This window comes from Nomascus leucogenys, chromosome 5, assembly GCF_006542625.1.
Source record: "Nomascus leucogenys isolate Asia chromosome 5, Asia_NLE_v1, whole genome shotgun sequence".
Classification (NCBI taxonomy): Eukaryota; Metazoa; Chordata; class Mammalia; order Primates; family Hylobatidae; genus Nomascus; species Nomascus leucogenys.
This window is the reverse complement of record NC_044385.1, coordinates 42,905,533-42,920,352: the sequence shown is the minus strand read 5'-3', so window position 1 is coordinate 42,920,352 and position 14,820 is coordinate 42,905,533. Positions and strand designations below refer to the sequence as shown.

The following is a 14,820-nucleotide window of genomic DNA, read 5'->3' as shown; positions in this document are numbered from 1 at the left end:
ATTAAAAAATAAATGTTAAATGCAGTAAAAATACAAATTTGAATAGAAACATGACTCAGATTATTTTTACAAATACATATTGTTTATTCAAACCAAAATCTTGAGACCCTTGAAAACACAAAATTTATGAAGTAGAGTTCATGGAGAAAAGATGCTTAAGAACTGTAAACAAAATTTCCCACTGGGGCTGGGCATGGTGGATCACACCTATAATCCCAGCACTTTGGGAGGTCAAGTCAAGCAGATCATTTGAGTTCAGGAGTTCAAGCCTGAGCAACATAGGGAGATCCCATCTCTACAAAATTTTTTTTTTTAATTAGCAAGCCTGGGTGGTGCACACTTGTAGTCCCAGCTACTGAGGAAGCTGAGATGGGAGGATCACTCCAGCGCAGCAGATTGCACTCTAGCCTGGGAGACAGAAAAATACCCTATCAAGAAAAAAAAAGAAAAAAATCCCATGGGTGAAATATCTATAAATACCTTTTGTAAGCTTTTAACAGTTTAGAGACATTTTTTAAACTTTAGATTCTTAAATAATTTTAAATTTACAGAAAATTTGCAAGAATATTAAAAAGAATTCCTGAATACTCCCCCAGAGTCGCAAATTGTTAACATTTTGTCACATGTACTTTTATTCTCTCTGTCACACATGTGCACACACATACATAGGTACTCAGACTTTTCTGAATATTTGGGAAGTTGCAGACATCCTTTTTTACCGCTAAATCCTTCAGTATGTCCTAAGAATAATATTATTTAACCATAGTAAAAATATTAAAACCAGGAAATTTAACATTGATATAATTACTGTTATCTAGTATATAGTCCAAATTCAAATTTTCCCAGTAATGTTCTTTATTGCAATTTTTCTCTTGATCCAGGATTCAATCCAAGATTACATATTACAAAATAATTCTTAAAGTTTCCTTCAATCTAGAACAATTTTTTTAAACTTTTATTGTCTTCTCTGACAGTGATATTTTTAAATAGTGTAGACTAGTTTTTGTACATCATTCCTCAGTTGTGTTTGCCTGCTATTTTGTCATTATTCATGTTATGTATTTTGGGGCAAAGATATAGAAGAATGTTGAATTACATCAAGAGATATTTTGTCCTATTATTGATGAATTTTAATCATTTGATTACAGTGATGTTCAGCAGGTTTATCTACTATAAAAGTAATCATTGTCCCTTTGTAATTAATAAATACTTTGTGGGGAGGTACTTTGTCATGTTTCACCCAGTAGTTTTAACATACATTGATCATTCTTGCCTGAGTCAGTTATTACTGTAATGATTGCCATAGTCATAATTTTCTAACTCCATCATTTCTGTATTTATTAGTTGACCTTCTGCTGGTTGGCCATTTAAAAATTCATCTGTTCATAGTGATACAAAGTTTTTCCTTGACTTCCCCTTTTCCATATTTCTATCCCATCTCAAATCTAAATCTCTGTCTCCTAAGAGCAGCAATAAATTTGCACATTTGCTTAATCCTACATCGTACACAAAATACTTGCAGAATTCCCATGCTCACAGCACTGCTAAAAACAAACCTGCAAAGCATTCAAGATTTGTTTGCAGTTTTTTGTCTTTAAAGATATATAGTCAAATTACTGTTTTCAAAAATTATTTGGATTAGTTCGTCATTTGAAGAAGTATTCATTTGAAATAGGTTTTCTTGTTCGTGAATTTTACTTTTTTCTCATCCTTTTTGACTTTTTAAAATGAGATAAGCCATTAATATGGTTCTGAAAGTCAAAACTGTTGCCAAAAAAGGATACTCAGAGTGGTATTAATCCCTCCCTCATTCCTTCTACCTATTTCTTGTGGGTAGCCAAATTCATTAGTTTCTTATTTACCTTTCCTATGTTTATTTCCATAAAATTAAGCACTTTCATATATTTTTTCTATACAGAAGGTGGCACACCATATGTACTCTTTTCACTTTGCCTTTTTTACTGATGAATACGTCCTGAAATCAATTCCTATTGATCAGTTTGGAGAATTTTAAATGTAAGAATCCTCTCAACAGGAAAATACAGTTCCATGTTCTAGGTTTAAAAATGTTTTTTTCTTCACAAAACAAGTAGTTAATGACATGTCAATAAAGCCCATTTGTAAAAAAAACACCTACGCATTAATATTTTATGTGAACTTCCATATCCTTTATGTTTTGCAAGGAATATATATAATTTACTGCGATTGGCTTTTCTTCCTCTTGGCAATTTGCTGCTGCTGTAGCTGGCATTGCTATGAAAATGCAGTAATGGTGACTGTCCTGTAAGTTTTATTTTCAGATAATTGTAGATTTACTTGCCATTGTGAGAAGTAAAACAGAGACATCATGTGTATTGTTTTCCTAGTTTCCCGACATAACATCTTACAAAACTGTAGTACAATATCACAACCAGGAAATTGACATTGACTCAATCCACTGATCTTACTCATATTTCCTGTTTTGCAATGAACTGATTTGTGTGTGTGTATTTAGTTCTGTACAATTTTATCACGTGTAGATTCTTGTATCTACCACTGTAGTCATGGTACAGAACAGTTCCATCACCACGAGGATCCCACCTGTTGTATAGTTTTTTTTTTTTTTTTGAGACAGAGTTTTGCTCTTGTTGCCCACGATGGAGTGCAATGGCATGATCTTGGCTCACTGCAACCTGCACCTCCCGGGTTCAAGTGATTCTCCTGCCTCAGCCTCCCAAATAGCTGGGATTATAGGTGTGCGCCACCACCATGTCTGGCTAGTTTTTGTATTTTTAGTAGAGATGGGGTTTCACCATGTTGGCCAGGCTGGTCTTGAACTCCTGACCTCAGATGATCCACCCACCTTGGCCTTCCAAAGTGCCGGGATTACAGGCATGTGCCACTGTGCCCAACCTAGGACTTATTTTTAGTCACTAGCTCATTCTCTCTTATAGGCAGAAGAGTAACTCTTTTAGATGTGTATTTTTTGTTATTTCTGTACTAACCCAAATAAAATCTTTTTAATAGTAGTGAGTTATGCCAGAACTGGTTTTTCAAAAATTTTTGTTGTTTTGTTTTGCATTATGTATACAATTTAATTGTGACAACCACTGGTCAGTATTCTAAGTTCCTCCTGACTGCTCAAATGATGGTCTCTAGGGATAAGTTAGTTGAAAATGTTTATCAGAATCTTAGGATGAAGATATAAGCCTGTATTCCATATTAGGCCTATTCTGTAGGTGAGCAAAGGCTAAGAGGAAAGCCAGTCTTAAAAAGAGAATTTTCAACTGTTTAAAATTTTAGATATGGAAGACTGGAAGCTTTCCCCTAAAGATCAGAAGCAAAACAAGGACACCTGCTTTCACCACTGGTGTTCAACATTGTATTGGAAATTCTAGCCAGAGCAATTAGATAAGAAAAAGAAATAAAAGGCATTTAAGTTGGAAGAGAAAAAGTAAAACAATCTTTATTTGAAGACAAGATGATTCTCTATAGAGAAAATCCCAAGAGTGCACAAGAAGCTACTAGAGCTAATAAATAGAGTCAAAAAAAGTTTCAGGGTATAAGATCAACACACAAAACTCAGTTTCCATATACCTGTAATGAATTTGAATAGGAAATTAAGGAAGCAATCCATTGCAGTAGCATCTGAAAGGATAAAATACACAGGAATAAATTTCACTAAAGAGGTAAAAAACTTGTACACTAGAAACTACAATTCATTTTTGAAAGAAATTAAAGAAGATCTAAATAAAAGGAAAGATATTCTGTATTCATGGGCAAGAAGATTTAATATTGTTAAGATGTTAATGCTACTACCCAAAGCAATCTACAGATTCACTGTAATTCCTATATTTCTTTTGCAGAATGATTAAACAGCATTTTTTGCAGAAATGGAAAAACCTGTCCTTAAATTCATATGAAACTACAGGAGACCCTAAATAGCCAAACAATCTTGAAAAAGGACAAAGTTGGAAGATTCATATTTCCTGATTTCAAAACATACTACAAAGCTACAGTAATCAAAACAGTATGGCACCAGCATAACAGTAGCCATAGAGACCAATGGAATAGAATTGGGGGTCCAAAACAAACGCATACATCTATGGCCAGTTGATTTTTGACAAGGATGTCAAGTTTATTTAATGGAGAAAGAATAGTCTCTTCAACAAATGTTGCTGGGAAACAGGATTTCCTTATAAAAAAGAATGAAGTTGGATCCCTACCTCACAGCATATGTAAAAGTTAAATCAAAATGGATCAGTGACCTAAATATAAGGGCTAAAACCATTTATAACTATCTTAGAGGAAAACATAATGATAAATCTTCATGACCTTGAATTTGTTGATAGATTCTTATATAACAACACCAAAAGCACAATGAACAAAAGAAAAAATAAATTTGACTTTATCAAAAGTAAAAGCTTTTGTGCTTCAAAGTACACCATCAAGAAAGTGAAAAGGCAAAGTACAGAATGGGAGAAAATATTTTCAAATTATATATCTAATAAGGGTTTATCGCTTCTAATAAGGGTTTAATGTCCAGAGTAGATCAAGAACTTCCAAAACTCAACAAGAAAAAAGACAACCCAATTTTAAATATAGGCAAAGACTTGAGTAGATATTTCTTTTTTTTTTTTGAGATAGAGTCTCGCTCTATCACCCAGGCTGGAGTGCAGTGGCACGATCTTGGCTTACTGCAAGCTCCACCTCCCGGGTTTACGCCATTCTCCTGCCTCAGCCTCCCAAATAGCTGGGGCTACAGGCACCCGCCACCATGCCTGGCTAACTTTTTTTTTTTTTTTTTTGGTATTTTTAGTAGAGACGGGATTTCACCACGTTAGCCAGGGTGATCTCGATCTCCTAACCTCGTGATCTGCCGGCCTCGGCCTCCCGAAGTGCTGGGATTACAGGCATGAGCCACCGTGCCTGGCCTTGAGTAGGTATTTCTTGAAAGAAGTTATACAAATTGCCAATAAACACATGAAAATATATTAAATATCATTAGTCATTAAAGGAATGCAAATCAAAACCACAGCAAGACCTTACATCTTACACCTTACATCTACGAGGATGTCTATTTAAACAAACAATAAAAATGGAAAATAACAAATATTGGCAAGGATATAGAGAAATTAAAACCCTTGTACATTGTAGCTCCTGTGGAAAACAGTCTGGCACTTTTCTCAAAAAGTTAAACATATAATTACCATAAGACCAAGCAATTTCACTCCTAGGTATATGCCCAAAATAATTGAAAACAGTGACTCAGATATTTATATTCCAGTGTTTATTCCATCATTATTCACAATAACCAAAAGACAGGAAACAACCCAAATGTTCATCAACAAATGAATGGATAAACAAAGTGTGGTATATACCTGCAGTGGAATATTATTTATTTATGAATAGGAAGGAAGTTCTGATACATGCTACCACATTGAAGAATCTTGAAAGCATTATGCTAAGTGAAATAAGCCAGACACATAAGGACAAATACTGTAAGATTCTAGTTGTATGCAATATCTAGAATAGACTAATTCAAAGACACAGAAAGGAGATTAAGGGTTACTAGAGGCTGGAGGTGGGAAGCAAGAAGAGTTATTGCTTAATGGTTATACAGTTTCTGTTTGTAGTAATAGAAAAGTTTTGGAAATAGATAGTGGTGATGGTTGCACAACATTGTGAGTGTAATTAATGTCACTGAATTGTACATTTAAAAATGTTTAAAATGACAAATCTTGTATATATTTTATCACAGTAAGAAATTTTTTTAAAAAAATTTTAAGCTGAACGGAATGCAGAAAAGCTCCTTGAGACAGCCTGTAAAAATATAATGAAATAAATAGAGCTAAACACAGGGGGAAATTTTTTTTTTTTTGACAAAGAATGTCAATTTTATTTATATTGACCAGATTTTTTTGTGATCAGTCTTCAGGAAAAATGCTTTTAATTAATTTTTATGTGCATAAGAATTGCCTAGAAATGCATATTTCTGACCTTCTCTGTTAGTAGTTCTTGGATGCAGCCCAGGAATTTGTATTTTTAACCATTTACCAAGGAATTCTGATGCCAGTTGTAACTGAATTACACTTTTGGAAATATTATATAATGGTTGAGAACATAGGTCAAACACACCTGGGTTCAAATCCTGACTGTGCCCCTTGTTATAAAACCCTGGATAATTAAATAATTTATTGGTACTTCAGTTTTCATAGCTGTAAAATGGAGACAGTATTTCCCACAGGTAGTTGTTTTGAAAATTAAGTAAGATATAGTTTGTAAAGTAGTAAGTATAGTGCCTTAAACTAAGAAAGCATTAAAAAAAGTTAACAATATATTTCATTGTTTTCATAATTCAACTGTCATCCAAAATTATCAGTTTAGGTCGAGGGAGATGGAGATTCAGTGACCTATTTACCTTTTTCTGCATGAATCATAGTATTGTAAAGATAAAGAAAACCTAGGGAATTCATCCTGTTATGTACATTTTAATGCACAAGTCTCGAGACTTATAAAAGTACAATTTCTTAGAGGTAATAACTTTCAGATAATAGCTTTTAGTAATAGAATTAATTAGTAGTGTATTTGTGGCCTTTGAGAACACTGTATTAGAATACTAAGGCAGAAATCGAAATATAAGAGTTTAATTTTAATATGGAGGAAGTGGAGATTGGGTTAGGCTGTCATGTTGAGCAGAAATTTGTGAAAGAAGATTCATTAAATTAGGTAAATGGAGAGTTAAGCAACATTGGGTGCTCAGCAAAATCATACTTCTAATATTGACTGTCAATTCTACTGTGAGACTTTTTTTTTTTCCATAGTACTCACAGCTTAGACTAGGAGCAAAGAAAACAAATAGGGACATCCAGGGTTACATGTGAGAAAGACATATGTGGTGGAAAGTTAGGGAACTGAATTAATTCGCTTTGTCAGCAATATAACTGATGAGTCATGGAGACTGTATAAGACAATATGAGAAGGAAGTAACAAAAAGAGAAAACTGCAGGATGAGCATACTTCACTTGAATCTAGGGATGGATGGTCACTGGACCAGGTCTTTTTTATTCTGTTCATTGATCCATCAAATAGTTACTGGGTACCTCCCATAACTGCAGGCACCTTATTAGTTAACACAGGTCGTAACAGTAAATAAGGTAGATACTGCCCTTGCCTTCATGGAACTTACAATCTGGTAAGGAAGACCTATGTCAAACAATTCGAAGTTACAAAAAAGGAAGGAGATCAAAATTTTTTTCAGGCCATTATCATGGCTTTTACAGGTTTTCGCTCTTCTTCCACTATATCCGCAATGCCTACACAGTACAGTAGATACCATGGCTTGCATCCGAGGGAATCTATAAATCACTGGGTTCCTTTTTCATCTGCCCCACTCCTTTGCTTCTCATTCTTTCACATCTAGGATGGCACAGCAGGAGCTGAGTTAATACTTGCTAACACCTGCTTCAATAAATCTGAATTAGAAGCACCAATTTAATACAATTTCTCTTTATTCTTTTAGTTCTCTCCTCAGAATACTTCTGAGGAACTTAATAGAGAAAAAGTAAATGATGAAACCACATTCGAAGCTAAGAATGGAAAATAATTGAAAGAATTGAAAGTGGCCAAGATAGGAAAAACCCAGAACTGGTACAGAATGATAGTTTTGAAAGTCAAGTTACACCTGACTTGAGACTGAAGAAGTTAATATAGAAGGAAGGAAAAGCAGAATTAATGGATACATCCAATGCTTCTCATGGATTTTATTTGGCTGATGCACCTAATTTCAGTTGTTTTTCAGAATAAGGACTTTCTCTTTGTGGAATGTGAGAGAACTCTGAATTTCACAATGCAACTCTTCTAAGCAAATTGGAAAACTGCACTGAAAATCCTGAATTTTGACATGTAGCTCTCTCAAGAGAAAAACTACTAGATGCTTAAAAAAAAAAAGTGCTGGCTGGGCGCGGTGGCTCACGCTTGTAATCCCAGCACTTTGGGAGGCCGAGGCGGGCAGATCATGAGGTCAGGAGATCGAGACCACGGTGAAACCCCGTCTCTACTAAAAAAATACAAAAAATTAGCTGGGCGTGGTGGCGGGCGCCTGTAGTCCCAGCTACTCGGAGAGGCTGAGGCAGGAGAATGGCGTGAACCCGGGAGGCGGAGCTTGCAGTGAGCCGAGATTACGCCACTGCACTCCAGCCTGGGCGACAGAGCGAGACTCCGTCTCAAAAAAAAAAAAATGCTGCTGGGTTTTTACTCTACGATGAAAAAGAAGGTTAATTCAAGGAGGACCAAGATTTCAGATTTCTCAGGTTGTGCTACAGTAGTCTTTGACCACAATGCAGATTTGATTAAATCTTGTAAGGATGCCATAAAACTGGCAACAGTCACTGGATACCTGGATGTAGTGGCCCACTGACATCCAGATGGCTCAAAGGGTCATTATAAGATAAAGGATTTGGTCCAATTTAGTCTAGTGAGAGGCAAATCTATTTGAGAAAGAAATAGTATTCTGTAAAATATGAATGGCACCCAATGATGATACTTTTACTCACCTACTTGAAAGAGCCACAATAACTTTGAAATTTTGTACCATAATGAACTTGAGAAATATATTCTTCAGGCAGCTTGAAAGAAATGAAAGATCGTTGGTTTTCAGGAATAAATAAATTAGTAAAGGAACATCAAGATGATATTAAGGGACTGTATGCAAACCATAATGCTATGTTAGGGCAACAAAGTGAAATTTGAACCATGCATTGAAAATACAGAAAAGGCTCTCAGTAGCAATACAAATCTACTTTTCAGCACAAGTAGGATGTTTATGAGAATTCCATTTTGTCTAGGATGAAGAAAGTGGTAGAATTATTTCTCCCAAAATCTGCTCAGCAAATAGTTTATCTCCAAAGATTATGAAGGCTTCTTTAGTGATTCAGAAAGTGTGGAAAGGAATGCCTTGAAAAAAAAAGAATTTTTCAGGATGTAACAGTTGTATAACACTTAAAACACCATTCATGGGAATTTGGTTGCCTTCAAGGTGTGAAAAAGAGGTGATTTCGTCTAGGGAGAAGAAGAGGAGGAGAGGAAAGGGAATCAAAATGATAATAAAAGCAATGGCATGTCTACTAGTCCTACTACTTGATCCTGCAATGGATACAAGTGTCCTTGAGAAAGCACCTTCAGCATATCAAAGATGTTTTGAAAACAACTTCCCCAGATAATTGATATTTAATCCATACAAGTCTCCAAGATTGTTAAAACAGTTTGTTTTAGCTTAGCCCCTCAATTACTATCTTAATTTAGGAGAGCTGCTAGTAGGTCCTTTGGAGATGCTACATTGTACAACTTTTGGGGGCACCATTTACATCTAACTCTATGTGAACAGAGCTCCTTGGAGACATTCAAGATGGCAGCCCTGCAGGACCTAATCCTTCCCACACAATTCCCTATGGGTTAACAGGGAGTACCATCAGCTCGTTAAGATATGGTAAGACAGTTTGAAAACGCTCTACTATTCCAGTTCTCCCAGGAAAGGGATGCAAGGTATAAGGCAACAAGCCCCTCAGATTCTTTCTCATAGCAAAGTAACTTATTTGCTTCCACTTTGTACTCCTAGGGCACTCAGTAGGCTTTGGCATCATATATGAGAAGCTAGAGGATCCAGCCTGGGAGGGAGTCCCTTAAGTCCTTGTTTCTTCAGGTCTTTGGATCTAATTTGAAGGAGCAGGAATTCCTTTATGATACCATCTCTCAAACTGAGGTTCTCCTGTTAAGCTATCAGGGCCTCAGACAGATAACTTCTAATTGAAAATACATAATAAAGGAAAACTTTTAAAGAAAAAAAAACACCCAAAATTCCACTGCCCTCATAATTTTTAGCTTCTTCATAATGCTATCAAGTCTGTTTCTTGTTCGCATACTTAGATAAAATTTTACTTAGTTGAAACTTACTATACATACACATTGTATATCAAAATTTTAACATATTTGTCTTGTTTTTAATAACAAAAATGTCAATGACTAACACTGATGTAATCTTGAAAAAGCATTTAAATAGAATTTCTGGTTTCTCTCATAAAATCTATATGGATTTATGCTGTTTGAAACAGTACTCACAAGCCATACATGGCTAATGAGCACTTGAAATATGGCAAGTATGGAATGAGATGTGCTGTTAATATGTAAAGTATACCTGGATTTGAAAAAAGTATAAAATATCTCAATAATTTTTATATTCACTATATGTTGAAATAATATTTTGAATATATTGATTTAAATACTTAAACATTATGAAAATTATTAAAGAAAATTTACCTTTTTATTCCTTTTAGTGTGGCTACCAAAAATTTTAAATTACATACATGGCTTACATTATTTTTCTATCAGACTGTGTTGATATAGATTATCACAAACAGCTATGGGGTCTTAAAATTGGAAAAGAAACTAAAATTTTAACAGTAAGGGAATGGTTAAACCATTTTTAGTATGTTTACTAAATAGAATATTGTGCAGCCTTTAATATGTGGCCCCCCAAAATGTATATAATGTAGTATTAAGTAAAGAAAGCACAGCCAGACACCATGGCTCACACCTGTAATCACGGTGATTTGGGAGGCCAAGGTAAGAGGATCTATTGAACCCAGGAGGTTGAGGCTGCAGTGAGCCATGATCACACCACTGCACTTCAGCCTGGGTAACAGAGGTAAACCCCATTTCTTTATAAAAAGGAAAAAAAAAAAGCATGATAACAAAGTTACACAATTTTTTGTTTTTAAACTAGGAGCATTTTTCCAAAAAGCTAACTGGAGATATGTTCAGAAGATTGAATTCCAAGTGATGTTTTCCTCTTTTCCTCTTCTTTATTTTCAAATTTAAAATAAAGTCATAAAACTTTTTTTATTTCCAAAAGAAGTTACTAGGTGATACTGATTCATAGACTCAGATCAAGGTAAATGAAGGAATGGTGGTGTATTAGTGTTCTCAATGTGGCATTGTGGAGAAAGGAACAGCCAACTATGTCTTCCATCCCACTGCTCAGTGGGAATCGGAAAGTAAAACTCCAAAAGAGGGGACAGTTGATAATATATATATTGTGTTTAAAAAGAGTTAAAGCTCTGAAAATGACTTGCCATGTTTAAATGCTTCCCCTTGCTAAGTATTATCTTTTTCTTTATTACTAGATTCATGATGTTGCTATCAAAAGTTGAGAAATTGTCAGAAGAAATCATGGAGATAATGCAAAATTTAAGTAGTATACAGGTTTGCATTTTTTCATACTTCTACCCTGTTTGAAAACGATAAAAGGAAAGAAATGTCCCAGATTAGGGAATTCAATCCAGGAAAGAGTTTGCACAGAGTATGTTTAATTTACTTTTCATGGGAATTTTTTTTTATAAGAGAACACTATTTAACCATAATATTTTAGTAATATCTTGCTTTTCACATTTAAACATAACTTTGTAGATTATGTTTAGTCTTTTTAGTTAATTATAAATTGTTTTTATTCAGGCATTTTTGGGCTTGAAATAGTTGGCCTGCCAGAAACAGTTAAATATCCTAACATAAAGTTTAAGTTTTTCAAATGAAGGAAACAATATACTGTATTTTCACTAGACGTGTCAGTAATCTCATTTGTGTAGAGAACTTAACTCATTCAAGATGGATTTCTTGTAGGCTTTGGAGGGCAGTAGAGAGCTTGAAAATCTCATTGGAATCTCCTGTGCATCACATTTCTTAAAAAGAGAAATGCAGAAAACCAAAGAACTAAGTAAGAATTTATGAGTTTTCAATGACAGTAATTTTAAAGATAAGCCTATTAATTTGTCTCATTTACATTTGATAGACTTCTTTATATATACCATTACTGGACATGTGATAAAAATACTATTACCTTATTTAAATAAGAAGCCACATGTCTTCTATCAGGATGTGTTATTTTGGGGATTTTTCTTGAATGTGAATGAAAAGAATGCACCTTGGAAACTGGTAGTAGGCATTTCAAATGTAATGCCCATTTTTATAATATATAATAAAGTATTATATTTTATACTTGATACTTATGTATTATTTTGAATTATTTTTTCTCATGAAGTTGTTTGTTCCAAGTATTGAGAAATTATCCGTATTCTATGTTAATTCTTGACATGAGATTTTTACTTCCTTTAGTGACAAAAGTAAATGAACAAAAACTGTTTGAAAAGAGTACAGGACTTCCTCACAAAGGTAAGTAGTTGTGTTTTAGTTTATTACATAAAAAGATGCTTTCATCCCATTTTGCCAATTAAAACTAATCATCATGAATCGTTTTTAGTGGTTTTCTTTTTTCCTCAAAGATCCCTGTTCTGAAGTGTGTTCTTTTAAAAGATCACGAATCTCATTTGAAAAGCTTTATATTGCATTTAGCAGAAGATGATATCTGATGAGATCAACTTCTCTGATGATTGAACTTTTTAAATGTCTTTTGAAATGCAATCTTCAACATAAGATTTGAATTTTGTCTTTTTATTAAAATTTCTTTTTGAGAATACAGACAAATAGGAGCAACAATGCATTAATATACTGCAGTTTTTATTGTTGCACTAGAAGCATTAAAAGTTACTTTCTAACCAGTATTCTGGAAACTTTCAGATCATTGATATGCTTTGTTCTACTATGAACTCTTATGCCTCTGAGCATTTCACAGTATGGAAAACTAAATAAACAGTTTTTAGGTTTCCATAGGAAGTACACATTCACACCTTCACACCTCAATAAGCAAAGTAATCATGAACTGTAAAATACCAAAACCTTTAGACTAATATAAAAGTGATTAATAGTACCTACATGAATGCCATTTAGCAATTACTGCAAGTGGAATTAGGCCTTAAAATGGGTGGCCATGTTTTTAGCCTACCACTTTTAAATACCAATGACTGCCATTTATTGAGTAACTATAATTACAAATATTCTCAATACTAGGATCAGCAAATCTTTACAGCAATGTGGAAAGATAGCTACACTGTATTATCATTGTCATTATAGACAAGGAATGAAGACACAAAAAATATTAAGTAACTTGCCCAAGACTTCTACTTAGGTAACAGAGCAAGGATTCCAACCAAAGACCAGTCTGGCCTCAAGAACTCTGGTCTTTCCATTATTCTGTGTTATCTCTTAAAACAAATGAAATCATCCAATCATCTTAGCTTTCAGATTCAAACATGGCACATAATTGAAACTGCTTCAGCCAATCTGGTATGTTAGCCTGGGTTTAGAACCTTTAATAAGCCAGTGATGGGTTGGCAATGGAAAGTGCTGGGATTGCCAGCCAGTCAGATCTAAAGGCCAGCTGGGTCATGGCAGGGCTGCAGCCATGGCAAGACTCCTCCAAAGCTCATGTGGGAAGGGAGCTGAATAGGCTTCCTGAGCTCTTCAGTTGAGCAACTAACGTCTACTGTGATGCCAAGAATTTAAGAACATGAAAGGTAGCTGTTTCTTAGAAATGGCTTGGGAATCTCTTCTTTTAAAAAGAAAGAAAGAAAGAGAGAGAGAAAGAGAAAGAAAGAAAGGAAAGTAAAAGAAAGCAAAAAGAAAAAGAAAGAAAAGAAAAGAAAAAGAAAAAAGAAAAATTTAGAGGCAGGATTGTACCCTGTCACCCAGACTAAAGTGATGATTAGTGAAGTGGGATTACAGGCATGAGCCAACACCCCTGGCCTCTTGTCTCTTACTTTAGTTGTATAACTTGATTAGAATGTGTAACTGGGTTTCAGTGGTTTCAATCTCTCCTAATTTGACAAGTTTTAGAGGATCACAATAGGAAAGCAAAATGTTTATTATTTCCCAATTGGAAGAAAACTTGCTTCTATATCTTCTACACCAATAGTGTGATTTCCTTAAAAATCTGTAACTTCATAGAACTAACTAGAATTAGGCTTAACATAGTTGGCTTTTGCAAACAGCTTTGAGAAATAAGGAAGAGGAAAACTCTGGAATAAATAAGTGAACTGTCAATGCTAATAATGTAAAGAAAAATTTTTTAAATTTATATTTCATTAAAATATTTTTCCTTCCAGGGGAAACTTTTTTCATTTCCTTATGGCCATCTAAAATACATTAACTCATTGTGTGTTTATGCATGATCAGCCTTAAAACTGTTTTCTATTATTTTAGGCATTAAGGCTGACTTGCCCATTACCAGATTTTCCCAAAGGACTGAGTTCCTGCATAGAGAGACTGTATCACTAAACCATGTTTGTAAATTTCTAATAATCATTGATTTAAATGAAAACTCAGTTTAAAAAATATATAATACATAGTATCTATATAAGTATGTTATATATTAATGTGTGTTCTATGTTGTCATCATCCAATTCTGTTTCTTGGCAGGAGCTACATTAGCTCTTTGTATTTCCTGAGGTATTAAAAACTTCATTAGCTTTTTAACTAATTTTGGGAAATTCATATTGCCTAAAAAATAGATTAAAGCTTATTTTTGTTGTAATTTGATTTTGAGCTATATAGTTTTCCTGAGTGCTTTTCCTACCTCTTTCTCTGGTTCCTAACATACATATTAGTTTTGGGGGTTTTTTGTTTGTTTTGTTTTTTGGTTAATGATTATGTACACACAAACATGCACACACATGTAAATTTTTTTTACTAAGCTAGCAACTTTTACCCTTTTCTGCTCATACATTCATTTTAAGAGGATTTTGCTAATTCTTTTGACATCTCAAACTAGTTTGCTTTATATGTCCCTTATTTTGCAATCTGGCCTTGAAATTTCCACTTTCTTTTATTTATTTATTTTTACTATGCTATTACACAGAATTGTTTAAATTTTAAAATGTTTTGGGAGTTTGTCAT

General features: G+C 34.1%; 1 protein-coding gene across 4 annotated transcripts in view; it reads left to right on the top strand.

The window, feature by feature from the left end:
- ITGB3BP (integrin subunit beta 3 binding protein) overlaps nt 1-14,820 on the top strand; it is a 102,789-nt gene that overhangs the window by 56,634 nt on the left and 31,335 nt on the right. For all 4 annotated transcript variants that reach the window (XM_030812946.1, XM_030812947.1, XM_003265175.3 and 1 more), the window contains exons 5-7: nt 11,160-11,238; nt 11,653-11,746; nt 12,145-12,201. In XM_030812946.1, the coding sequence (XP_030668806.1) occupies nt 11,160-11,238; nt 11,653-11,746; nt 12,145-12,201 (230 nt within the window). The remainder of the gene's footprint in view (nt 1-11,159; nt 11,239-11,652; nt 11,747-12,144; nt 12,202-14,820) is intronic.